The sequence below is a fragment of the Oryctolagus cuniculus genome, chromosome 4, assembly GCF_051225735.1.
Source record: "Oryctolagus cuniculus isolate XC-2025 breed Fujian yellow rabbit chromosome 4, ASM5122573v1, whole genome shotgun sequence".
In the NCBI taxonomy this organism is placed as follows: Eukaryota; Metazoa; Chordata; class Mammalia; order Lagomorpha; family Leporidae; genus Oryctolagus; species Oryctolagus cuniculus.
This window is the reverse complement of record NC_142870.1, coordinates 175,221,948-175,249,036: the sequence shown is the minus strand read 5'-3', so window position 1 is coordinate 175,249,036 and position 27,089 is coordinate 175,221,948. Positions and strand designations below refer to the sequence as shown.

Genomic DNA, 27,089 nt, shown 5'->3' with positions numbered 1-27,089 from the left:
CTGCCTACAACACCAGCATCTCATATGCACACTGGTTCATGTTCTGGTTGTTCCACTTCCAATCCAGCTCCCTGGTAATGGTCTAAGAAAAGCAGTAGAACATGGCCCAATTGTTTGGGCCCTGGATGAAGTTCCTGGCTTCCATCTGCCCAGCACTAGCAGTTGTGGCCATCTGGGTAGTGAACCAGCAGACAGAAGATCTTTGTCTCTCTGTCTCTCACTTTGTCTATAACTCTTTCAAATAAACAAATACATAAATCTTCTTTTAAAAATGAAGAAAATATATAGGACATGTTTTATATAACAAATTGTTAATTCAGTATTAAAAATAGTTTGAGAGGGCAGCTGTTGGGGCACAGATTAACTGCCACCACATACCAAAGTATCTGGTTTGAGTCTTTGCTCCTTATTCCATGCTTCCAATCCAGCCTGCCGCTAATAGGCCTGGGAAGCAGTGGATGATGGGAAGTACTTGAGTTCTTAAACCTTCATGGAAGACTCAGATGGAGCTCCAGGCTTTGGCTTGGCCTACCCCTGGCTGTTGCAGGCATTTGGGAAGTAAACCAACAGAAGGAAGATGTCTCTGCCACTCTGCCTTTCAAATAAATAAATAAATCTTAAAAAAAAAAAAAAGAAAGAAAAAGAATTTGAAGTAGGCATTTGGCATAGTATTTAAGCTGCTACTTGTGGTCCCCATAACCTTTTTGGACTGCCTGGTTTGTATGTATGTACATACAGACTTTCTACCTTCCATAAAAATGAACTTGACTCTTAGACCTAAATGTAAAATGCAGAACTATAAAACTCATTCAACATAAGGTAGAAGAAAATCTTGGGTTTAGTGATGACTAAGATACAAAACAAAAATATGGGACAGGCATTCGGCACAGTGGTTAAAATGTCACTTGTGATGTGTGCAGCCATATCCAAGTGCCTGGGCTTGAGTCTTGACGCTGCTCCCAATTCCAGCTTCCTGCTGCTGCGCACCCTAGAAACCAGCAGGTGATGGCTGTAAGGCAGTTTCTGCCACCCACGTGGGAGACCCAAATTGAGTTACTGGCTGCTGACTTTGGCATGGCCTAGCCTTCGCTGTTGTAGGCATTTAGGGGAGTGAATAGCATATGGGAGATATCCCTCTCCTCTCCCTTCTCCTCCCCTCTTCTCCTCTTATCTCTCCTTCATCTCCCCTCCTCTCTCTCCCTCTTTCAGATAAACTTATTAATTAGAAAATTGGAATTCATTGCTGAAATTTCCAAGTAGAATTTTACTATTGTATTAATTTAAAGTTAGCATTAAATATCCTGCTGCAGTGGAGTTTTCAAACTTGGTGATAGATGAAAAGGAGGAACCTTGGGGCATCACTGTGGTACAGTAGGTTAAGCTGTTGTCCTCAGTGCCAGCATCCCATATGGGCACCGGTTCGAGTCCCAACTGTTCCAACTCCTGCTGATGCTCCTGGGAAAACAATAGAGGATGGCCCAAGTGTTTGGGTCCCTGCACCCATGTGGGAGACCCAGAAGAAGCTCCTGGCTCCTGGCTTGATTGGCCCAGCTCCAGCCATTGTGGCCATTTGGGGAGTGAACCAGTGCATGGAAGACTCTTCTCTCTGTCTCTCTCTCCCTTTCTCTCTCTCTCCCTCCCTCTCCCCCTCTCCCTCTCTGTAATTACTTTTTAAATAAATCTTTTAAAAAGGGAGGGGGAGGAACCCTTTTAATTTGTACAAGTTACAGTATCTGTGCATTCGTAGGGTAATCAGTTCTCAAGGGAAGATGTCCAAATGTAACAGTTAAACATCTAGGCCAGATCTCAACACATCAGATGGATCTTCCTCCATTTTATAGTAGATATTTGTGTAGCAGTCTCTCTACAAAATTCATAAAAATAAGCTATCTACCTCTGTGATTTTAAAAAGTAAAGATCACTATAACACTCTGATATGTGGGAGGAATAGGAAGTGCATAATAGAAGAATACATGTTCAGTATGGAAATGCTTGAGGCTGACAGTAGTAGAAGTCAGTGTAGTATAATATGTTTGCACACCTAAGAATATCCCGTAGATGCAGCAGCCACAAGCTGTTGGTGCCATGGGTAGCATTTCTACTGGGGAATGTGACTTTACCAACAGTTGTTCATGACTTTGACAAGTTCCCAATTAAGCAAAGTGGGATCCTCCAACAGTTTACATAGTAGTATAATTTTGGAATGTTACTGTATATTGAAACAGAAAAAAATATGTTTTTCTGTAAGACAGGTTCTAGATCCATCATAAACCTTTGACTGTGTGAATTTGTTGGCACATTAGAAAAAAATCAGTACAGAATTTGAGATGATTGTATGACTGCTCCCTAGAATTGCTAACATCCTACACCTTACCCACTCTGTGCTAGTAGCACCCTCCAGCAAATTAACATATTACTGTGTCAACAAAATCACTCCCACCAGTTTCCAGAATAGCACCTAAAGTAGCGCTTTTTTGAAAGCACCAGTCTAGACTAAGGGTTGGAGAACTGCTCATCTTTGTGTAAGTAAAGTTTTATTGGAACATACTTGGGGCAGGGCAGGGGCTGGGGGATAGGAGGGGTGGTCTTCAAAAAGCTCACGGCAAATATGTATTAGAAAAACTGCATGGATTTCTTGCATGGAAATACACTTATCTTTTAATACCATTTCCAGCTAACTTTTTGAAGCACCCTTGTAATAGCACCTGACATTTATATCATAGCTGCTTTAACAGACAAGAGTTGAATAATCACGAAGGAGATTGGCCCACAAAGCCTCAAACGTTTGCCATATGACCTTAAAAGAAAAAAATTGTCAGGCAATGTGAGCAGATTGTCCACACTTGCTGACTGCTCTTGAAGGAGCTCTGAGGAGTCAGACTCAGGTGCTGTGTTAGTGCTGTCGAGTGGAATGGGGAACCAGGTGGATTCAGGAGAAGCATGCTGTCTTGCTGAATAATCTTGAATTTAAATGTATGTGATAGGAAATACACAAGACTTTATAATAAAATTTAAACAGGTCAGAGCTGTTGTATTTGTGTAGTGGAAAGCATTAAATATATAGAAGAAGTTTCTATTTTGGTGCTTAAATTTAGACCATTTAGACCATGGCATGTTCTGCATTTTTTAGATGATTTTTCCAGGTTAGGAGCTTATTGAGTGGGAAGGATCAGAAGAGTATCGACCTTTAGAGGGTGGATTTTAGAGCCAAACCTGGCTCTGCCACTTACTTGCAGGTTACTTAATCATGGAACTCAGTTTTCTCACCACATGGATGTAATACTGCTGTCAGGATTCTTGCGAAGAATGAGAATGATGTGTAAATTGCATGGTCTGTATAGTGGGATGTGGAACACATGTGCAGTGAACAGTGACTGCCAGCTACTGGAGACAGGCAACATTTGACCAACTCAAAAATACCTTTGTTACTATAAAGTGATAACTCACTCTAAAAGAAAGTAGGAACAATTCAGAAATGTCTAGAGAAGAAAGTAAAGAACTTACTTCTCAACATCTGCACTTATATACTGAGTGATAAGGCATACAATTATCTTAAAATGGCACTTTAATGCTCTTGCTTACTCTGGTTTTGAAAGTTAGGGAAGTCAGTATATTCTGTTCATAGGAAATAATCATCTTAATATGGCTATTTCTCTTAGTTTTCATTTTTGGTTTTCATATTTGGTTGTTTCAGGTGGAGTTTTGATGAAACAGTGACTCATTTCATCTATCAAGGACGGCCAAATGACAGTAATCGAGAGTATAAATCTGCCAAAGAAAGAGGGATACACATAGTTTCAGAGCACTGGCTTTTAGAGGCAAGCAGTGCTTTTTTCCCTCTCCTATCTGTTGGGAGGAAATGTACACAAATATTATTTGAGAGTATAAGCCAATTTCAGCATATGCTAACAAGTTTGGTAATATTGGTTAACTGACATCAAAACTTTGATCTTTACTCCTTAAATACTGCACAAATCTTTAATGGGTACTCTGATTTCCTGATTACTTTCACTAATTGAAAGTGATACGAGTGAAAATTTTACATTGACTTTAGGAGAATCAATTTAAAACAGTTTGGAAATGGGTTTTTTTGGGGGGAGGGGGTGTTTCCTATTATAACCGATAACCTTGGCAAAGGTATAGAGGTAGAGTGAGATTCTTTAATGAGTACGACGTTTAGAAAGTAAAGTCAGTTTGTCATTGAATGATGGGTTTTTTCAGTGTAAACTAGTTTTTAAAACTTTAATTTTATGAAATTTTGGCATCTTACAGCAAAATATATAGATTGTCCTTTTTCTACTTCATATGTTATTGTCACTAAGGTTTTTTCAGTCCTGTTTTAAAGCATACCATTATATTGCAGTGTGCCCAAGAGCAAAAACATCTTCCAGAATCTCTGTATCCACATACGTATAATCCCAAAATGAGCCTGGATATCAGTGCAGTGCAAGATGGCAGACCCTGTCATAGCCGCCCACTCTCAGCTGTCTCTGTCTCAAAGGATGACGAGGTGGGTGATGGAGATGATGCATTTGCCCTTCCTAAGCAAAAGATATAACCATACATTGTTGTGAAACCTTACACAATGGCTTGGTTTACAAAATTGTAATTTTTCTTCTTTAATAGGCCGATCATTTACCTTTAGAAGAAAATGATGTAGATAATATGGCCACTAACAATAAAGAATCAGCACCATCAAATGAAAATGGGAGGGATGACTCTAAAGGAGGTAACTTTTTTTGAAGATGTATTTATTTACTTGAAAGAGTTACAGAGACGGAGGGAGAGACAGAGAGTGATTTCCATCTGCTGATTCAATCCCCAGATAGCCGCAGCAGCCAAGGCCGGGCCAGGCTGAAGCCAGGAGCCAGGAGCTTCATCCGGGGCTCCCACATTGGTGGCAGGGGCCCAAGCACTTGAAGCATCTTGTGCTGCTCTTCCCAGGCCATTAGCAGGGAGCTGGATTGGAAGTGGAGCAGCCAGGACACGTACCAGTGCCTGTGTGGGATGCTGGTGTACAGGTGGCAGGCCTCACCACCCTGCCACAGTGCCAGCCCCAGTACATTGTTTTGAAATCACAAAAAAGTTTCTTTTGTAGTATGTCTTTCACACAGAACGCTTCCTTTACATCTGTTGCAAAATAAAATTTTCTTTGTTGCTAAGTACTAGCAAAGCATATATTTGAGAACTCACTCAACATTTCATCTTAATCATTAAGAAATAATTTGCAAAACTTTGGGTTATTTAAGTATGAAACTTGTGAACTGGGTATTTTACAGTTAGTGTGGTATGGCTTTATTCTATTATATAGGTAAGTAAAGTTGATATTTTTAAAAATTTGTTTTGTTGTATTTTTTTCCAGTGATTTTCAAAGCCTTATATGTATAATATATTTTAACAGTCGTATGGTTTTACAAGTACCTTATTTCCCAATGTTATTCGTTTCTTATGTATCCTCCTAGAACTGCTTTATGTGTATATAATCATAAATATATGTTTTCTCCTTCCCTCCTTCTTAAAAAAACATAGACATGTGGATGAGCATTAGGTGCAGCAGTTAAAGTCCCATCTTGGGCCACTGGCATCCCATTTTGGAGTGTCTGTTTAGAGCTCCAGCTGCTTTACCTCCAGTCCAGCCTCCTGCTCATGCACCTGGAAGGAGCAAGTGATAGCTCAAGTACTTGGGTCTATTTTTCCTTACTCACGTTACCGATCCAGAGCTTTCCCTTTGACTTACCCATTTAGTTAATACCATTCTGTTCATTCCAGATATACTGTTTAGTACCTATTTTAGTGTCTAGTCTTATAAAAATTCAAAAGATAAATATTTTGAAAATAAATATATTTTCAAAAACCATTGGAGAATAAGGCATGTACAGAAATGACTGTAATGGAGAGAAAATAAGAGTAGGCAAAGCACTCTACAAAAGGAATAAGTAATCTCTTGTAGGTCTTAGCATTTGTCTCTTGGAAGTTTCCTCATTATCCTAGGTACTTGCAAGGTCCTCATGGTAAGGCTGCTTCTGTATCTCCAGTGTTCATAGCCCTACTGATTTCTCTAGTCAGTAATCAGTGTTCAGTGAATGTCCGGTCAGTAAATTGTGTCAACCTTATCTAAACAGAATAGTTAATGTGAGTAAGATATGGTGAAAAAGAGAATTTTTTCTTGGCTGGTGTATTTGTGTTTCTTTCCAGCTCTGACACAGACCTTGGAGATGAGACAGAACTTCCAAAGGCAACTGCAGGAGATCATGTCCGCCACGGCAGTAGTGAAGCCCCAGGGGCAGAGGTCTTCCCTTTCAAGAAGTGGCTGCAATAGTGCCTCTTCAACCCCTGACAGCATTCGCTCTGCTCGAAGTGGACGAAGTCGGGTCCTGGAGGCACTGAGGTGTGTACCTGTCGCTGATAGCAGAGACACAAGATAACTTGAGATGAGACAAAGGTAGCTCCTTATTTAGGTTCCATAGGTGAAGCTGAATTTTTACTTTAAAAAAAATAAAGTAGAAGTTTAAGTTATTAAGACCAGTGAAAGAGTTATGCTACTGGGTCTTATTTAGCCCAAACACTTCATATTCTATTCTGATGTTTTTTATCGGTTTGGCCCTTTGCTAACTAGGTTTTCCTTATTCCATTCTGTGGGGAGCAACTCAGACTGGACTGAGTTACTGGAATTAAGACTTATTCTATGCATCTGCTCTCCCACAATATGGCGCTGGGAGAGGAGTAAAAACAACTTTTACACAGCTGCCTCCAGTTCGACCAGTAACCTGCAGGAGCTGATCCTGCTCCTGATTGGAGGAGAGCAGCGTACTCGGCGTGTGGGTAGCAGAGTTGGGATTGGTGGAAGAGGACTATAAAGGAGGAGAGACAACATGCACCAGGAACATCTAAGGGGAACACCTGTGCAGCCCCCGAGAGAGCCGGCCGGCGGTGTGCCGCTCCCCCGCGGAAGTGGGGAAAGTGGCAGGGGGGCCTGCCCCTCCACGGAGGTGGAAGGACGGCAGCCAACCCGGGAAGAACCAGCAGCAAACCCGGGGAGGGCCGAGCAGACAAAAGAACAGCGCAGGGTCCTGTGTCGTTCCTCCGCGAAGAGGGGGAGCGACACCCTTCTTTCTTAGCTTTTCTTCCTACTCTCCCTTGCTTTAGGCAGTTTTAGAATTCTTACTCAAAAGCAAGTAGCAAACATAGAGGTTTTGTCCATAACCACACGGGCTTTGGAATGAGGTGTGATTAACACTTTGTATCTCTTCTCCTGAGAAAGAAAACTGTTACAAGGTCCAGTGTGCCCGGCAGCGCTCAGCAGGTTAAGCCGCAGCCTGCAACACCAGCATCCCATATGGGCGTGGGTTCAGGTTGTGGGGGCTCCACTTCTGATCCAGCTCACTGCTAACATGCCTGGAAAGGCTGCAGCAAATGGCCCTGGTGCTTTTTCACCATATATATTAAACATTCCTTATTGAAACTTTGTGTACATTTTGTATTCTCTTCATATATTGCTGTTGGTAGTGTGATCTGACGAGTTCTTCATGTGATGTGACTCAGGTTTAGAAGCATAATTTCATCTTTTCCTCACAGAAGAAAAATCCCTAGTTGTATGATGACCTACGAGATTCTGAATTCCAGCTGATTGAACTCTGCAGTTATCTTACATGAACTATGTATTTCATGAGGTCAAGTCTTTATCTCAGTGCTATTTTAGTAGCTTTTGGTTTAGTACTATACTCAGTGATAAGTGAAGTAGCTTTTTGTTTATTATAAAGAACTTACATCCTATACCAAGTCAGAATAAATATTCTCAGAGTACATGGCTATATTCCTTGTTTTTGAGGCAATGGAATTCTTGAGGTACCATCAACTTTGATAAATTATTTTTATAAGAATATACATATGGGGGCCAGTGCTACGGCACAGCAGGTTAAGCCCTGGCCTGAAGCGCCTGCATGTTGGATCAGCACCGGTTCTAGTCCCAGCTACTCCTCTTCCAATCCAGCTCTCTGCTATGGCCTGGGAAAGCAGTAGAAGATGACCCAAGTCCTTGGGCCCCTGTACCCATGTGGGAGACCCGGAAGAAGCTCCTGGCTCCTGGCTTCAGATTGGCGTAGCTCCGGCCGTTGCAGCCAATTGGGGAGTGAACCAGTGGATGGAAGACCTCTCTCTCTGTCTCTACCTCTCTCTGTCACTCTTTCAAATAAATAAAATAAATCTTAAAAAAAGAATATACATTTGAAGCTACTTCTGGAAGTTCATGGAGGCCGGCGCCGCCATAGCTCACTAGGCTAATCCTCCGCCTGCGGCGCCGGCACACCGGGTTCTAGTCCCGGTCGGGGCGCCGGATTCTTTCCCGGTTGCTCCTCTTCCAATCCAGCTGTGGCCCGGGAAGGCAGTGGAGGATGGCCCAAGTGCTTGGGCCCTGCACTCGCATGGGAGACCAGGAGAAGCACCTGGCTCCTGGCTTCGGATCAGCGCGGGGCGCCGGCCACGGTGGCCATTGGGGGGTGAACCAACGGCAAAGGAAGACCTTTCTCTCTGTCTCTCTCTCTCACTGTCCACTCTGCCTGTCAAGAAAAATAAAAAAAATTTAAAAAAGAAAGTTCATGGAAAAAAGAATTATAAGTAAAGTCTATTTTGGTGCAAAAATTTTGAAATTCATCCATATATATATACATATATATAAATAGTTGGAATTCTATTACTTTATCAAATGAAATCATTACAATTACATAACCAAATGCATTTTACTATAATTCAGTATATGGTTGGTCTGTCTTAGATGCTGAAGTTTGTTTACCAAAGGCCAAAGAACCTTTCCATAAGACAGCCTTTGTAGTAAGCTTTCCATGTAATTATAGTTACTATAATTGCAAGTGATAAAAATATACTAACCACCAGAGCAAAGTAACCACAGTTTTCTAAATGTTACTGTTTCCCTAACCATTCAGAGAAATTGCCCTCCCACACTTTTTTTTTTTTTTTTTTAAAGATTGATTTTTGTGGATTTGAAAGGAAGAGTTACAGAGAGAGAAGAAAGACAGCTGTTCCATTGATTAGTTCACTCCCCAGATGGCTACCACAGCCAGGGCTGGACAAGGCTGAAGGCCAGAGCCTGAAACTCCATCCAGGTTTCCCACATGGGTACCAGGGGCCCAAGTAGTTGGGCCATCCTGCACTTCTTCCCCAGACACATTAGTAGACAGCTGGATCAGAAGTGGAACAGCCAGGACTCAAACTGGCACTCGGATGGGATGCACCATTGCAAGTGGTGGCTTAACCTACTGTGCCATGATGCCACCCCAAGAAATCCCAGTTGTTTCAAAGTTTGTTTTTTTTTTTTAATTTAACTGTTAAACTTCCAACTTTGACATTTTAAATACATAGACATTTTAGGCAAAATACGTATTTCCACTTAAACTAAAACAGTTACATTTAAAGGAGAAATATTTTAAATATTTTAAAGTTCACCAGTGGCTCAGTGATGGACGTTAGACGGCAAATCACTTTTTCAGTCTGTTTATTGATTTTACGCACTTGGGTTTTGTTGTGGCTGTTTGCCAGTGTTTAAAATTGTTATTTTACTCCTTAGGCAATCTCGTCAAACTGTACCTGATATGAACACTGAACCCTCCCAGAACGAACAGATCATTTGGGATGACCCTACAGCCAGGGAGGAGCGAGCAAGGCTTGCCAGCAATTTGCAGTGGCCTTGTTGTCCCACACAGCACTCTGAGCTTCAGGTTGACGTTAAAACATTGGAGGACTGTCCTTTCCAGGAACCTTTATGTGTTTCAGAAATTGCTGAACAGGGTAACAAGAAAGAATCTATTTACCTGTTTGTATATGGTATATTTTGACCTCCTAAAAATAAACAGATAAGTCGTGATTCTTTGAATTATACCTGCAAATGAGAAACTTACTAGATATTTCTGACTTTGGCTTAAAGTTAAGAGTCAGAAAAATGATTTTTGACTTTGGTACTTAATCAGTAAATTGAAAAATGTAGTTGATCTTTGAATTTGAAAATTTAGGTATAGGCATTTTTTCCCAACATGGTTTTTTTTTTAAATTTATTTATTTATTTATTTATTATTTTTTTTTTTTGACAGAGTAGACAGTGAGAGAGACAGAGAGAGAAAGGTCTTCCTTTGCCGTTGGTTCACCCCCCAATGGCGCACCGCACTGATCCGAAGGCAGGAGCCAGGTGCTTCCTCCTGGTCTCCCATGGGGTGCAGGGCCCAAGGGCTTGGGCCATCCTCCACCGCACTCCCTGGCCACAGCAGAGAGCTGGCCTGGAAGAGGAGCAACCGGGACAGAATCCGGCGCCCCGACCGGGACTAGAACCCGGTGTGCTGGCGCTGCAGGGCGGAGGATTAGCCTAGTGAGCCGCAGCGCCGGCCTCCCAACATGGTTTTTAACTTCTCCTTTCATTTTAGTCCTTAACTATATGTGTGCAGTTAATGCTTGGGTTTTCCTCCTGTTTTTTTAAGATTTTATTTATTTGGAAGTGTTACAGAGAGAGAGAAAGGCCGGGAAGGGGGTGTCTTCCATCCGCTGGTTCCTTCCCCAAATGGCCACAACGGCCGGAGCTGCACTGATCCAAAGCCAGGAGCCAGGAGCTTCTTCTGGGTCTCCCACATGGGTGCAGGGGCCCAAGGACTTGGGTCATCTTCTACTGCTTTCCCAGGCTATAGCAGAGAGCTGGATCAAAAGAGGAGCAGCTGGGACTCGAACTGGTGTCCATACGGGATGCCGGCACTGCAGCGGCTTTACCTACTACACAGCTCCAGCCTCTCCTCCTGTTTCTTAACTTTCATTTAAGTCTTCTAAATTTCATCCAATACTTACCTACATTTATTCTTTGTATTGTGTAAGTTCCTTTTTGAATTCCCCATTTTTTTTTTTTTTTTTTCACAGATTTATGTGTTTGTTTTGAAAGTGTTTGGGGCTGGAAACAGAGATAAGATCTCCGCTGTTTCACTCCCAAGATGGCTCCTCCAATTGGGCTGGGCCAGGCTGAAGCCAGGAACTTCGTCTGGGTCTCCCATGTGGATACCGGTACTTAGGCCATCTTCTGCTGGTTTCCCAGGTGTGTTAGCCAGGAGCTGGATGGAAAGTAGAGCAGTCAGGACACAAACCAGCACTCCGATGGAATGCTGGTTATCACAGGTGGCGGCCATGCCACAACACCAGCCCCTGGTGTTTTCTTTCATGAACTTTGCCTTAAAAACAGAATGGTGGGGCGGGTGCTGTGGCATATTGGGTAAAGCTGCCACCTGAAGTGCTGGAATCCCGTATGGGCGCTGGTTCGAGGCTTGCCTGCTCCACTTCTGATCCCGCTCTCTGCTGTGGCCTGGGAAAGCAGTGGAAGATGGCCCAAGTGCTTGGGCCCCTGCACCCACGTGGAAGACCTGAAAGAAGCTCCTGGCTCTTGGCTTTGGATTAGCCCAGCTCTGGCCATTTTGGAAGTGAACCAGCGGATGGAAGACCTCTCAGTCTTCCTCTCCCCATCCCTGTCTCCCTTCCTCTCTTTCTCTCCCTCCCCCTCTCTCACTCTCACTTTCTGCCTCTCTGTAACTCTGCCTTTCACATCATAATTAAATATTAAAAAAAAAAAAAAAAAACAGAATGGTTGGGGGCCTGTGTTGTACTGTAGCAGGTTAGACCGTCCCTGCAACATCAGTGTCCCATATGGACACTGACACTGAGTCCTGGCTGCTCCACTTCTGGTCTGGCTCCCTGCTGACACGCCTGGGAAAGCAGCAGCAGATGGCCCGTGGACTAGGGCTCTTACATCCAAATGGGAGACCATGAATAAGCTCCTGTCTCTTGGCTTTGGCTGTTGTAGCCATTTGGAGTTTGAGCCAGCAAATGGAAGATCTCTGTCTCCTACTTTCTGTAAATGCCTTTGAAATAAATAAGAAGAAATAAGTCTTTTTTATTTTTAGAAAATCTTTTTCCCCTTTTTCACATTGCATGATTCCATACATCAGACACAAGATTTATCTCTGCTTCCAGTTTCTCTCCAAATGTGGAAATGCTTTCATTTTACCAATTTGAGTTTCAATTTACTGATGATATTTTTTTAAAAATCCACATTTAATATAGTTATCCTTTTGAAGTTAATTAATTACATTTATTTATGAACTCCAGAAATAGTCTACTTCTTTTGCATGTACTTTTACATTTCTTGGTTTGTATTTAATTTCATGTTGGCTGAGGCAGGTAATATCTTCTAGACTTTATTCCTACTTGTATGTGAATAATCACATGCTTCAACCTTTTATTGCCCTCAGCTGTCTGTGATCCTGGAGAAGCATGTGTGACTGAAGCTCCGAAGCAACCTATCTCTGAAGAACCAGAAACCCAAGTACGAGACAGCCACCTGATCCCTACACCTCAGGCCCCCAGCATCGCCTTCCCTCTGGCCAACCCACCTGTGGCTCCACCCCCTAGGGAAAAGGTTTGTTGATCTTGCTCTGGCTTTTGGATATTTTTGTACTGAATTAGAAATGTGTTGATTTCACTATCAGGGGTTCATCAAATGTTGAAAACTGTGTTTGCATTATGTTATTATTTGTATTTATGATAACTCAGAAGACAGCAAAATTGCACTGTAAAATAACTGGATTAATATAAATGTTTTTCTAAAATAAAATTCTTTCATTCCAGATTATAATGAGAGAAGAGGCTCATGAAGAATTTAAAAAACAGTACATATTTCAGATGTCATCGCTGAATCCTCAAGAACGTATTGATTATTGTCATCTGATTGAAAAATTAGGTACCAGTATTTTACTTAAATCAAAAATGTCAGACATTTAGCCTAGCAGTTAAGATTCCAGTTAAGACACAATGCCCCATATTGGAGTACTTGGGTTCAGTTCTCAGTTCTAGCTTGTAACCTCCCTCAGCCTCCTATTAATGCAGGCCCTGGGAGAGAGCAGATGATGGCTCAGGTAATTAGGTCCCTGACCCCCAGGTAGGAGCCCTGGACTGAGTTCTTGGCTCCCTGCTTCAGCCACAGCTGTTAGTGGGCGTTTCAGGAGTGAGGCACCAGGTAGGAGTGCTCCTTTAAGCTTTTAAAAAATGTCTACAGGAAGAAATATAAACACTATTGTAAAAGAAAAGGTCTCATACTCATAGCAACCTTATTTGAAAGTGAAATGCAGTCAGTATTGATAATATTTTTAAGATATAGGTGGAGAAAAATAAAATATGCAATTTGTCTAAGCTATATACAATATGTCAGCCTTAGAAATTTGAATCTAAATCTAAAGTCAGCCCTAGGAGTCAGAGTAAATATTTAAATGGAAACCAGCAGTTAAGTTTAACAATCTTCTGTACTACTTTGAGTATTTGTTCATTAATGAAACATTGTGTGAAACTATAGGCCTGTGATATAAAATAAAACCACATTTTAATGAACTTAAAAAGTATAGTTCATGTAGACAGGAGCACCTTCTCGTGTTGCACCATTCTTGTTCCATCTGACCTCCCTCTGACATTCTTTCTGGAAGCTCTGTAGTAGAAAAGTAACCTGGTGCCTTGCTGTCCCATAGAAACTGACTCTCATCTGCATGTGTCATTTTAATTTCCTAATAGCAACATTTCAAAATGTAAAAAGAGGGCTCGTTCTTGGTACAATGGTTAAGATGCAGCTTGGGAAACCTGTATCCCATATTGGAGTACTACTGCTGGTCCAGTTTTCTGCTCAGGCCATCCTGGGAGGCAACATATGATGGCTCATAGCCTTGGGTCCCTGCCACCCACATGGGAGAACCAGATTGGGTTCTTGGCTTCTGATTTCAGCCTGGACCAGCCTGGACAGTTTGCGGGCATTTGGGAAATGAACCATCAAATGGAAAATCTATATCTCTTCCCGAATTCCAAGTAAATTGAAAATAAATAATCTTAAAAGTAAAAAGAAATGGATGCAGGGCTGGCACTGTGACTTATTAGGTAAAGCTGCCGCCTGCAGTGCTGGCATTATATGGGCACCAGTTCGAATCCTAACTGCTCCACTTCTGATCCAGCTCTCTGCTATGGCCTGGGAAAGCAGTAGAAGATGGGCCAAGTCCTTGGGCCCCTGCACACGAGTGGGAGACCCAGAGGAATCTCCTGGCTCCTGGCTTCAAATCAGCTCAGCTCTGGCCATTGTGGTCATTTGGAGAGTGAACCAGCAAATGGAAGACCTCTCTCTGTCTCTCTGGCTCTACCTCTCTCTGTAACTCTGTCTTTCAAATAGATAAAATAAATCTTTAAAAAAAAATAAAAAAGAAATGGATAAAATAAACTGCCAGTTTTACTATCATGTAAATATAGTATCGGAATTTTCAGTCATTTTCTTGTAGTAAGTGTTGGAAATCTAGTATGCATTTTACACTTACACTGGCTCCTGTAGGTTTTTCCATCTCTGTAGACTCTGGACAAGTACAGTAGTAGCAGCTAGCACAGAGCTGACCTCCAAGAGGTCAGGGAGTAGAGACAGATGAATACAGATTGTACTGGAACTGAGAGCCTGTGACTGTAGAGGGTTCCTGATATTAGAACGTAGAGAGACATAACAGGTATTGAGTATAGCCCTTTGCTTATCTGTAAATCATGAATAGAATTCAAATGTTTTGTTAAAATCTTAGAAAGACTGTGGTACAACTCTGATAACCAGCAGTCAGGTTAACCTCTAAGCTGTACACTCATAGCCATACTTTCCGTAAGCTTGTATTTATTTATGCTGCCTTTTGCATCCTCATCAAGCTTCATACATACACTTCTGAGAGAGGTTGAGATTTATTTGTTTGTAAAAGAGGGAGTTCAGTCTTCCATCTGCTGGTTCACTTCCCAAATGGCCACAAAAGCCAGATTTGAGCCAACTCAAAGCCAGCAGTCAGGAACTCCGTGCGGGTCTCCCAGTCAGAACTCGAATGTGCAGTCCTGTGTGAGATACTGGCTTGACCTGCTGCACCACACCACCAGCCCCACTCTCTGTGTCATAATTATAGCAAACCAAGTAGAGACAGGCAGATTGAACAAGGATTTAGTGTTGAGACAGCAAAGAATTGTACTTGATTTTACTAGATATGGTAGTACCATGTGGCTATTTAAGAAAATTTCCATTTATTTTAGATATATGTAGGGGTTAAGTAACACAGTGCCTGGAATTTGCCTTGAAATAGTTAATTCAAAAAAGGGGACATAGATTGAAGTAAAGATGGCAAAATGTTATAAATTTTAACATCTGAGTGGCCGTTGTTTGAGACTTCACTTTACTGTTTGATCTACTTTTGTATTTAAAATGTTGATCATTGTCAGTCAAGATTTTTTGGTTTAGATGGTTTGGTGCATTCTGTTTACAGATAATTTCTGTGTATAGTTGAGATTACAAAAAAGAAGTTAAGAAATGATTTTATAAATATAAATAAAGTACAGCCAAATTTTCTCTGTTTAGGTGGATTAGTGATAGAGAAACAGTGCTTTGACCCCAAATGCACACACATTGTGGTGGGACACCCGCTGAGAAATGAAAAGTACTTAGCCTCAGTGGCAGCTGGGAAGTGGGTGCTTCATCGCTCCTACCTGGAAGCCTGCAGAACAGCTGGGCGCTTTGTGCAGGTATGTGTTCACAGTCGGTGAAGGGATGTTTTCTTTAAAATAAATGTCTTCAGTTATTCTCATACATGCACTGACCACTCATTTCATTCAGATATCCAAATAGGAATAATTAGATTAGACTAGTTTTATAAAGTTTCCAGTAACAATTGAAGCAAAGAAAGATCATATAGCCAAGTTCAGTTATATTCACTTTTTTTAAATATGTATTTTGCATCTTTTTTTTTAAAGATTTATTTATTTATTTGAAAGGTAGAGTTACAGAAAGAGGTAAAAATAGAGAAATCTTAGATTTGCTGGCTCACTCTCCAAATGGCCAGGGCTGGGCCAGGCCGAAGCCAGGAGCCAGGAGCTTCTCCTAGGTCTCCCACATGGGTGCAGGGTCTCAAGCACTTGGGCTGTCTTTTGCTGCTTTTCCAGTCTGCATTAGCAGGGAGCTGGATTGGAAGTGGATCAGCTAGGATTTGAACCTGTACCTGTATGGACAGCGCTGTAGCCTTACCCACCGTGCCACACTGCCAGCTACTTACATGTCATTTTTTTAAATTGAAATAACATTATCTTACCATTAGAGATTATCTTTTTTTTTTTTTTTTTTTTTTTTTTTGACAGAGTGGAGAGTGAGAGAGACAGAGAGAAAGGTCTTCCTTTGCTGTTGGTTCACCCCTCAATGGCCGCTGCGGCCAGCACACTGCACTGATCCAATGGCAGGAGCCAGGTGCTTCTCCTGGTCTCCCATGCGGGTGCAGGGCCTAAGCACTTGGGCCATCCTCTACTGCACTCCCTGGCTACAGCAGAGAGCTGGACAGGAAGAGGAACGACCGGGACAGGATCCGGCACCCTGACCGGGACTAGAACCCAGTGTGCCGGCACCGCAGGCGGAGGATTAGCCTAGTGAGCAGCGGCACAGGCCAAGATTATCTTCTTATAAGCTTTTATGCTATCTACTGGCCCTTTAAATATTAAGCTAATTAATTGAAATATTTTGTTTGCTAACTATAACAGTATCCATCATGTGATTTCTTTCCTTTTTTTAAAAGGTTTATTTATGTATTTATTAAGGAATACAAATTAACTATAACAGTATCCATCATGTGATTTCTTTCCTTTTTTTTAAAGGTTTATTTATGTATTTATTAAGGAATACAAATTTCATAAGTACAACTTTAGGCATACAGAGGTTCTTCCCACCATACCTGCCCTCCCACCCACACTCCCAGTCCCATTCTCCATTAAGATTCATTTTCAATTTACTTTGTACACAGAAGGCCAACTCTGTACAAAGAAGAGATTTCAACAATTTGCGCACGCGCACACACACACACACACACAATTGTTTGAGAACTAGTTTTACATTTAACCCTCATAATACAACTCATTGAGGACAGAGGTCTTTCATGGGGAGTTAGTGCACAGTGACTCTGTTGTTAATGTAACAATTAACACTCTTATGTGTGAGGTCAGTGACCACCTGAATCTCTTGACATGAGCTGCGTAAGCTGTGGAAGCCTTTTGAGTCCACAAACTCCATCATTATTTAGACAAGGCCAAAAGCAAAGTGGAAGTTCTCTCCTCCCTTTAAAGAAAAGTACATCCTTCTTTAATGGCCACTTCCTTCCTCTGTAGTCTCACTCACAGAGGTCCTTCATGTAGAACCTTTTTTGCCAGTGTCTTAGCTTTCCATGACTGAGATGCTCTCATGGGCTTTTCAGACAAACCAGAATGCCTTAAGGGCTGATTCTGAGGTCAGTGTTGTTCAGGGCTTTTGTCATTCCGTAAGTCTTCTGTGTGGACTACTTCCCATGTTGGAACATTCTCTCTTTTTTAATTCTATTATTATTACCAGACACTTAATCTTATTTATATGATCACTTTAACACTTAATCCTATTACATATGTTCATTTTAACACTTTATATGATCACTTTAACAATTAAAATGGCATTTTTACCACCCAGCACACAAGCCTCCTACAGTCACAAGCACCCAGTTCTCCCCACCAAAGTCAGGAGTCTCTACTTGGCTGGTTGCTGGGCATAGACATGAGCTGGCACAGCTGTTACATATGTCCAAAATGGTGCCCCCTCTATCGGATTGTTAAATAACTCTGTTGTAAGGTGATTGGGGAGAAACATGCCCTCCTTTTATTTCTCCTCTAGTTTGGCAGGTACACTTTTCCCTATGGGGCTCCAAGCCAGATTCCCTCTTGGCTCCTCCTGCAGCTTAATCGCCAGTGGCTTGGGCTGCTGCAGTCGGGTCTCACCTCACCCTCCAACACTTGTGCATAGGCTCTCAGCTGCTGGGGTCCTGGTCTGTGTGTGTCCACACCCTCCACATAGATCCACTGTGTCCCTCTAATTTGCGTAGAGTTTCCTCTGCCATTTTCTCCCTAACTCTTCCTTGAGATTGCACTCTCTCCACTTTTCTTGAACTGTCTTCTAGACTAGAGCAGTAAGCTCCTTCCGTGCTCTGCCATCTTGGAAGCTAACCTAAAGATTTTTTAAAATTTATTTGAGAGGTAGAGTTGCAGACAGAGGAAGAGACAGAGAGAAAGGTCTTCTATCTCCACCATGTGATTTTTGACATTTTCAATCAGGATTCCTTAGGAATATCTCCTTTGGACAGACAACCAGAGTGTCCTCTGACGTTGTGGTCTGTGAAGTTAGCAGCTGGCCAGTAAAGCCCAGTAATCCAAATATTACCAGCTGCCAAGGTGTAGTTACCAGATGTTACCTAGAAATATATGTAATATTCTTCTAATTTCTAATTAAAAGCCAGGTATATGTGATGAATATATGAAATCAAATTGATCTACATTGCCTCTGTGCTCATAAAATGATGCTTGCCTGATACTGTCTGTAGTCATATCAATTGAATGTATACTTTAACTCCTGTAGCCTGTTAGCTCCCTGAGGACAGAAACATGTATGCAACGCAGTGGCCCAACATACTGTAGGACCTCAAAAGCTTGTTCAATTAATTCTCTAGGAAGAAAACTATGAGTGGGGAAGTAGTTCCATACTTGATGTTCTGACTGGAATCACGGAGCAGCAACGAAGACTAGCACTTGCGGCCATGAGATGGAGAAAAAAAATCCAGCAGAGACAAGAATCAGGCATTGTTGAGGTATTCACATGCACAATTAGAGACCATTTAAGGAGCATTCAATACTGTGACTATTCCAGATATAGACATAGTTATATAGAGAGGTATATGTTTTTTAAAGAGAATGTGCTTGACCAAGGAAGAATAACTCTTGATTGATGTGTTTAATTAGGGCAGTCTACATTGAGCTTAATGTTATTTGAGAGGAAGTCACAGAGAAAGAAAAACAGAAAGATCTCCCATCTGCTGGTTCACTCCCCAAATGGCCACCATAGTCTTGGCTGGGCCAGGCTGAAGCCAGGAGCCAGAAACCTCATCCAGGTCTCCCACATGGTGCAAGGGCTCAAGCACTTGGGCCATCCTCTGATGTTTTCCCAGGCCCATTAGCAGGGAGCTGGATGAACATCTGGGGCAGGAACTGGCACCCACATGGGATGCTGGCACTGGAGGCGGACGCTTAACCTGCTGAGTCACAGCATGAGCCCCGTTGATGGCTTGTAAAAAATAGTTTATGTGTATAAAGTGTGGTTCTATACTGTGTTTATTTCAAAGTATCTTTATAGCACCTAGCTTTAGGGATTCTTAAGCTGGATCTGCTGACTCACCCATAAAGCACCTCCATTATAATGTCATAGATCTCTTTTTACTATTTTAATAACTTACAATAAAATGGTTTCCTTGGTAATCGTATATATGTGTGTATATATAATATATACCTATATTTGAGATTCATTTTTTGAAAGCAGAGTTACAGAGGGTGGTGGTTGGTAGGGGAGGCAGAGAAAGAACTTCCAACCACTGGTTTATTCTCTACGAAAGCCAGGGCTGGGCTAGGCCTAAAGCCAGGAGCCTGGACATCCAGATTTCCCACGGTGGTAGAGGCCCGCGTACTTGGGCCATTTTTTGCTACTTTCCAGGCGCATTAGCAGGGAGCTGGATTGGAAGTGGAGCAACAGGAATTCAAACTGGGGTCGCTCAGCAGCAAACTGGGGATGCCAGCAACACAAGCAGGGCGTAACCCCCTGCACCACAGTGCTGGCCCTAATATTTTATTTTGACCACAAAGAAAAATAAAACATTACCCAAATTTTATGGACATTTATATCTCAGTAAAGCTGCTTCAGTTTTTCAGAAAGTGATTTAGAAGGGGTCCAGTTTTCACCCGATTGCCAAAGGGCTCCATTGCTTACAAAAAGGTTATAAACCCGTCTGTCAAATAATCTTACATGATGTTTGATATCTTTACATTTTCAAGAGAAATTTAACAAAAGCTTCCTGTAGCCTATCAAGCAGTGCCATGTACTCTACCTATCATTAGTTATAAAGAAAAAACTAGAAAAAGACTACATAAATAAAGCTGCTTTGTTTTACTATTACCTGATCATTAAATTGTTTTCTCTCATTTCTCATGAATTTGCAGATACCATGGCTGTGTATTTCAGACTATATTGACACATTTACACTGTGGCAAAAATAAAGGTCGTTGAGAATATAACCTCTGTGTCTTATTTAGACATAAAACTGGGTCTACAAGTAGGATCATGCATTATCTGATTTATCATTTATTTTCCAAGTGGTTTCAGCACTGATTCTTTTCTCGCAGGGAGCATTTAGCGGGTGGAAGGTTGTTTTACGTGTTGACCGTGCCCGAGAAGCGGGGTTCAGACGTCTTCTTCAGTCAGGAGGAGCAAAGGTTTGTGCTGAACCAGTTTACTGAGCGTTCACATAAATTATCTAAAACAGTTCTTTGTGTTCCTTACTTTAGAAGATGGTAATCCTTAGTATATTTTGTACAGTTGAACTGCTTTGTGACACCTGTAGATTGTAATACTTTTCGTGTTTTTTCCTTAGGTGCTACGTGGTCATTCTGTACCTTTATTTAAAGAGGCCACACATCTCTTTTATGACTTTAATTGCAAGCAGAAACCAGATGACACAGGACTTAATATAGCAGACGCTGCTGCCCAGAATGTGCACTGCTTGAAAACAGAATACATTGCTGATTACCTTGTGCAGGTTTGTGACTTCTTCACTACCAGGAGTATGCTGCTTTGTGCGATGTCAGACTGCCTGACTCGTTATTAATAGCATATCTGTCTCCTGGGGTGGGCGTTTGGCCAGCAGTTACACCGTGGCTTGGGCTCGTTGTGGCCCATATTCGGAGTAGCTGGGTTCTAGTCTTGGCTCCTCTGCTCCTGCTCCACCTTCCCACTGATGAAGGGATAGCAGGTGATGGCTCAGATACTCAGTTCCCTGACACTCACATGGGAGACCAAGATGGAGTTTCCACCTCCCAAATTTGGCCTGGTCCAGTCCAGTCCAATGTAGGCATTTGGGGATTAAGTCAGCAGATGGAACCTCTATTGTCTGTCTCTGTCTCTTAAAAGAAAAAAAGAAAAATTAGTCTATTCAGCACCCATTTTATGCTCTTGCTACTTTTGATGCAGTGAGTACAAATGTAAACATTTAGCATAGCAGTTAAGTATAGGGAAGGTATAAAAACCTACATATTTTTAAAAGTTTTTTTTTTTTTTTTTGCTTTTTAAAGATTTTATTTAATTTGAAAGGTAGAGTGACAGATCTTCTATCTGCTGTTTCGCTCCCCAGATGGCCACAATGGGAAGGGCGGGTCCAGGGCAAAGCCAGGAGCCCAGAACTCCATCCAGTTTCCCACATCTGTGCATGGGCCCAAGCACTGGGACCATCTTGTGCTTGTCAGGCCCACTAGCAGGAAGCTGGATTGGAAGTGGAGTAGCCAAGACTTGAATCAGTGCCCATATGGGGTGCCAGTGTTGCCGATGCTGGCTTAAACTGCTGTGCCACACGTCGGCCCCTCTCTAAAAGCTTTAACAGTGCCCTTTCTGGGTGCCCATTTGGCACAGCAGTTCAGTAGCCACTTAGAACACCTGCATCCCATATTAGGAGTCCCTAGATTTGAGTCCTATCTCCTTTTCTAATCCAGCTTATTGCTTATGCATACCATGGGAGGCAACATAAGTACCTGGATCCCAGCCCCTGTGTGGGAGACCTGGATTGGGTTCCAGGCCCCTAGCTGTTGCTGCTTTGCTTTTCTTTCTTTTTTTTTTTTTTTAAAGGATCTGTTTATTTATTTGAAAGGCAGAGTTGCAGAGAGAGAGAGAGATCTATCCACTGGTTCATTCCCCAAATGACCTCAATGGCTAGAGCCAGTCCAATCCAAAGCCAGGAGCTTCCTCTGGGTCTCCGCACAGGTGCAGGGGCCAAGTACTTGGGCCATCTTCTGCTTTCCAGGCCATAGCAGAGAGAGCTGGATCGGAAGTGGAGCAGGTGGGTCTCAAGCCAGCACCTATATGGGATGCCAGCACTGTAGGTAGTGGCTTTACCCTCTATGCCACAATGCTGGCTCTTTATGGCCCTAGCTTCTGCCCAGCCCAACCCTGGCTGTTGGCATTTGGGGAGTGAATTAGTGGGTAGAAGATCAATCCGTTTTTTTGACAGTGTCTCTGTCTTTCAAATAAATAAGCTAAAAAAAATTTTTTGAGCGCCTTTAAAATGTTGGAAAGCAGAAATGTATTTCAGTAGTCTGAGAAACATTAACTCAAGAGTCATCCTTTAGTTTTCTTGATCTTTTGCGTTGATACACAGTAAAGACCTGTGCTATACTTTTTGTGGTAAAGAAAATATTTCCTATATGGAGGGCTTATTATACTCATGATCAGACTTGGCCTGTGTCGTATAATTTGAATGGGTAAAGAAGAATCTTCCCGATAGCAAAGTTCCCTGAAAGACCATCAGAAATCAGCAGTGCATGACACACAGTTATCAGTGTTTTCCTATGAGGCTTTTTAAATAGAATAGTGTAGGGATAAGAGAAGCCAGAATTCAGCCATTACTTATGTTACTTACTTGAGCGGTTGTTTAGGGTTTCATGGAGTATCTGAAACATAAATGTGAAGAAGGCCTTCTCATAAAGCAGTACGCATACAGATAAAGAATTAATAAACCAGTCATAAAGCTCCTAACTAACTTGTAAAAAAGCTCAGTTTATTGAAATGTGATTTATTGAATTTATTGAAATGTGAAGTTCCCCCATTGGAGAGGGCAGAACAGGCGTTTGTTCTCATAGTTAAGTCACTGGTTGAGATGCCTGTATCCTGTAACAGAATGCTGGGGGTTTGATATCTGGCTCAAATTCTGATTCCATTTTCCTGTTAATATGCACCCCGGGAGGCACCAGATGATGGCTCAGTTAGTTAGGTTCCTGCCATTCATGTGGGAGACCTAGATGGCATTCCAGGCTTCCTGGCTTTGTCCTGCCCCAGCCCCAGCCATTGCAGGCATGTAGGGGGGTGAACCGATGGATGGGAACTCTATCTGTGTTACTTGCCTCTTAATAAATACAAATTTAAGGCCGGCGCCGCGGCTCAGTAGGCTAATCCTCCACCTTGCGGCGCCGGCACACTGGGTTCTAGTCCCGGTCGGGGCGCCGGATTCTGTCCCGGTTGCCCCTCTTCCAGGCCAGCTCTCTGCTGTGGCCAGGAAGTGCAGTGGAGGATGGCCCAAGTGCTTGGGCCCTGCACCCCATGGGAGACCAGGAGAAGTACCTGGCTCCTGCCATCGGATCAGCGCGGGGCGCCAGCCACAGTGCGCCAGCCGCGGCGGCCATTGGAGGGTGAACCAACGGCAAAGGAAGACCTTTGTCTCTCTCTCACTGCCTGTCAAAAAAATAAATAAATAAAAATAAATAAATAAATAAATAAATAAAAATTTAAACCAAATTTACCTAACGGGGAAAAGATAAAAGTTAGGGGATATAAAGAACCCTCTGATATGCCATCCCCTCCAGGAATTCCTTATTACTCTAGGTCAGAACTAGTACATATTTTTAAAGATTTACTTATTTATTTGAGAGGCAGAGTGACACAGAGAAACAGAAAGATCTTCCACCTGCTGGTTCACTTGGCAGATGGCCACAATAGCCAGGGCTATAAAAGCATAGTTAATTTGTACATATCAGGGGCCAGCGCTGTGGTGCAGTGGGTTAACACCGTGGCCTTAAGCTCCAGCGTCCCATATGGGTACCAGTTCAAGACCTGGCTGCTCCACTTCCAATCCAGCTCTCTGCTATGGCCTGGGAAAGCAGTAGAAGATGGCCCAAGTCCTTGGGTCCCTGCACCTGCGTGGGAGACCGGGAAGAAGCTCCTGGCTCCTGGCTTCGAATCGGCACAGCTCCGGCCGTTGTGGCCATTTGGGGAGTGAACCAGCAGATGGAAGACCTCTCTCTCTCTCTCTCTCTCTCTCTCTCTCTCCCTCTCCCCCTCTCTCCCTCTCTCCCTCTCCCCCTCTCCCCCTCTCTCCCTCTCTCCCTCTCTCCCTCTCCCTCTCCCTCTCCCCCCCCCGTGTAACTCTTTCAAATAAATAAATAAATCTTTTTTTTTTTTTTTTTGACAGGCAGAGTGGCAGTGAGAGAGAGAGACAGAGAGAAAGGTCTTCCTTTGCCGTTGGTTCACCCTCCAATGGCCGCCGCGGCCAGCGCGCTGTGACCAGTGCATTGCGCTGATCTGAAGCCAGGAGCCAGGTGCTTCTCCTGGTCTTCCATGCAGGTGCAGGGCCCAAGCACTTGGGCCATCCTCCACTGCCTTCCCGGGCCACAGCAGAGAGCTGGCCTGGAAGAGGGGCAACCGGGACAGAATCTGGCCCCCCAACAGGGACTAGAACCCGGTGTGCCGGCGCCACAGGTGGAGGATTAGCCTATTGAGCCTCGGCACCGGCCAAATAAATAAATCTTAAAAAAAAATTTGTACATATTAGTCTTATACCCTATTGCCTTGCTAAAATTCACTTAATACAATTAACTCTATAGATTTTGCAACATAAACAATCATTTTTAAAATAATTTTCAAAATTTTTTAAGATTTATTTTCATTTGAAAGGCAAAATTTACAAAGAGGGTTAAAGATAGAAAAATCTACCATCCACTGATTCGCTCTCCAAATGACCACAATGGCTACGTGTGGGCCAGGCTGAAGCCAGGAACCAAGAGCTTCTTCCAGGTCCCCCATATGGGTGGCAGAGGTCTAAAGACTTGGGTCATCTTCTGCTGCTTTCCCAGACACATTAGCAGGGAGCTGAGTCACAAGTGAAGTAGCCAGGACTTGAACTGGTGCCCATATGGGATGCTGGCATTGCAGGTGGTGGCTTAACCTGTTATGCCACAGCACTGGTCCCAGTTTACAAATTTTTAACAAATACATAGGAGCTGGCATTGTGCTTTAACAAGTGAAGCCTCTATCTGCTGCACCAGCATCCCGTTTAGGCAAGTCCCAGCTGCTCCACTTCTGATCCAGCTCCCTGCTAATGTGCCTGGGAAAGCAGTGGAAGGTGGCCCAAGTCCTTAGACCCCTACACCCATGTGGGAGATCTGGAAAAAACTTGGGAAGTGAACCAACAGACAGAAGATCGATCTCTCTCTCTCTCTCTCTCTCTCTCTCTAACTCTGCCCTTCAACTACATAAAATAAATCTTTTTTAAAAATACATAAAGTGTCCAGCGCCACAGCTCACTTGGCTAATCCTCTGCCTGTGGCGCTGGCACCCAGGGTTCTAGACTGTTGGGGCCGGATTCTGTCCTGGTTGCTCCTCTTCCAGTCCAGCTCTCTGCTGTGGCCCAGAAGTACAGTGGAGGATGGCCCAAGTGCTTGGGCCCTGCACCCACATGGGAGACCAGGAGGAAGCACTTAGCTCCTGGCTTCAGATCGGCGCAGTGTGCCGGCCGTAGCAGCCATTTGGGAAGTGAATCAACGGAAGGAAGACCTTTCTCTCTGTGTCTCTCTCTCACTGTCTAACTCTGCCTGTCAAAAAAAAAAAAATACATAAAGATTACAAATATTTTGGAAGTACCATGTGATGGTTTCCATATGCGTATACATTGTATAATCTCCAGTCCAGGTAAACATATTTCCTCAAACATTTATCATTTATGATGAAAGCATTCAAGTTCTTTTTTTTTTTTTTTGACAGGCAGAGTGGACAGTGAGAGAGAGAGACAGAGAGAAAGGTCTTCCTTTGCCGTTGGTTCACCCTCCAATGGCCGCCGCGCGCCAGCCACTGCGCTGATCCGATGGCAGGAGCCAGGTGCTTCTCCTGGTCTCCCATGAGGTGCAGGGCCCAAGCACTTGGGCCATCCTCCACTGCACTCCCTGGCCACAGCAGAGAGCTGGCCTGGAAGAGGGGCAACTGGGACAGGATCCGGCGCCCCGACCGGGACTAGAACCCGGTGTGCCGGCGCTGCAAGGTGGAGGATTAGCCTAGTGAGCCGCAGCGCCGGCCGTCTTTTTTTTTTTTTTTTTTTTTTTTAAGAAATGTATACATTATCATTGTCCAGTTATTTTGGTCACCCCACTGTGTGTTAAAATGCCTAAACTTCTTACTCCTGTTTCAGTGTATAACTTAAGAACCCATTACATAACCTTTCCCCATCCCTTCTTCTCCCCAGCTATCCCTAACCACCATTCTACTCAAATGAGCAATATTATTTTATTTATTTATTTTCATTTTATTTGAAAGGCAGGCACAGAGCTCTTCCTGCTGGATCATTCCCCAAATGCTAAGAGCCAGGAAGTCCTTCTCAGTCTCCCAAATGGGAAGCAGGGACCCAAGTATTTGAGCCACGGTTTGCTATGTTCCCAGGGTACATAGTAGTAGGAAGCTAGATTGGAATCCAAGGCAGGACTCAAACCCTGGCATTCTAATACAGGATGGTGGTATCTGGAGGGGTGTCTTAAACACTTCCCCAGACGCCTACCATACAAGCAATTGTTTTATCTACAAAGAGAATTTTATATGTTCTTTACCCTTCTTTCTACCTTTTGGTTTATTTTTCTTGTATCATATGACTAGGACCTCAGTTGTGCTGCTGGGGGCCAGTGTTGTGGCTCGGTGGATTAAGCCACCACAGGCAATGCCAGCATCCCACATTGGAGTGCCAATTCAAGTCTTGGCAACTTTTCTGATGCAGCTTTCTCCTGATGTGCCTAGGAAGGCAGCAGAAGGTAGCCCAGATACCTGGGCCTGCCACTTATCTTGGAGGTCTGGGTGGCATGCTTGGCTGCTGTGACCATTTGGGGAGTGAACCAATGAATGGAAAAGATTTTCTTTCTGTCCCGTCCCCCCCCCGCCTTTCAAATTAATTAATATTTTATTTAAAGCATGCTGCTGAATAGGAGTGGTGAGCTTTAGCATCTTCTTATCATTAATTGAGGTTGACTTGTTATTTTTTTTTTTCACTTATGTTAAAGTTCTGTGGTTTTCTCCTTTGTTCTGTGCTTTGGTGAATTCCATTAATTTTCACTATTAAGTTCAACTCTTGAATTTGTGGCTTCAGTCTCAGTCCAGTCTTTGTGTTTAT

The 27,089-nt window shown here is 43.0% G+C and overlaps 1 protein-coding gene and 1 long non-coding RNA gene across 4 annotated transcripts in view; one reads left to right on the top strand and one right to left on the bottom strand.

Annotated features, from left to right (window-relative positions):
• The window catches only part of TOPBP1 (DNA topoisomerase II binding protein 1), a 75,962-nt gene that overhangs the window by 38,359 nt on the left and 10,514 nt on the right, over window positions 1-27,089 (top strand). Inside the window, exons 17-27 of one of the 3 annotated variants that reach the window (XM_008249226.5) lie at window positions 3,695-3,818; window positions 4,364-4,510; window positions 4,627-4,729; window positions 6,196-6,388; window positions 9,581-9,801; window positions 12,288-12,454; window positions 12,664-12,775; window positions 15,440-15,603; window positions 18,588-18,725; window positions 20,308-20,397; window positions 20,556-20,720. In XM_008249226.5, the coding sequence (XP_008247448.4) occupies window positions 3,695-3,818; window positions 4,364-4,510; window positions 4,627-4,729; window positions 6,196-6,388; window positions 9,581-9,801; window positions 12,288-12,454; window positions 12,664-12,775; window positions 15,440-15,603; window positions 18,588-18,725; window positions 20,308-20,397; window positions 20,556-20,720 (1,624 nt within the window). Of the gene's footprint in view, window positions 1-3,694; window positions 3,819-4,363; window positions 4,511-4,626; window positions 4,730-4,825; window positions 5,163-6,195; window positions 6,389-9,580; window positions 9,802-12,287; window positions 12,455-12,663; window positions 12,776-15,439; window positions 15,604-18,587; window positions 18,726-20,307; window positions 20,398-20,555; window positions 20,721-27,089 lie in introns of those variants that run through there. The other 2 variants (XR_016232961.1, XM_089331378.1) reach the window with 2 other exon arrangements.
• On the bottom strand, window positions 5,824-22,621 carry LOC127488056 (uncharacterized). The gene is made up of 2 exons (XR_011388294.2): window positions 22,590-22,621; window positions 5,824-6,402 (listed from the first exon to the last, which is right to left on the bottom strand). It is a non-coding gene; the product is annotated as an uncharacterized LOC127488056 (long non-coding RNA).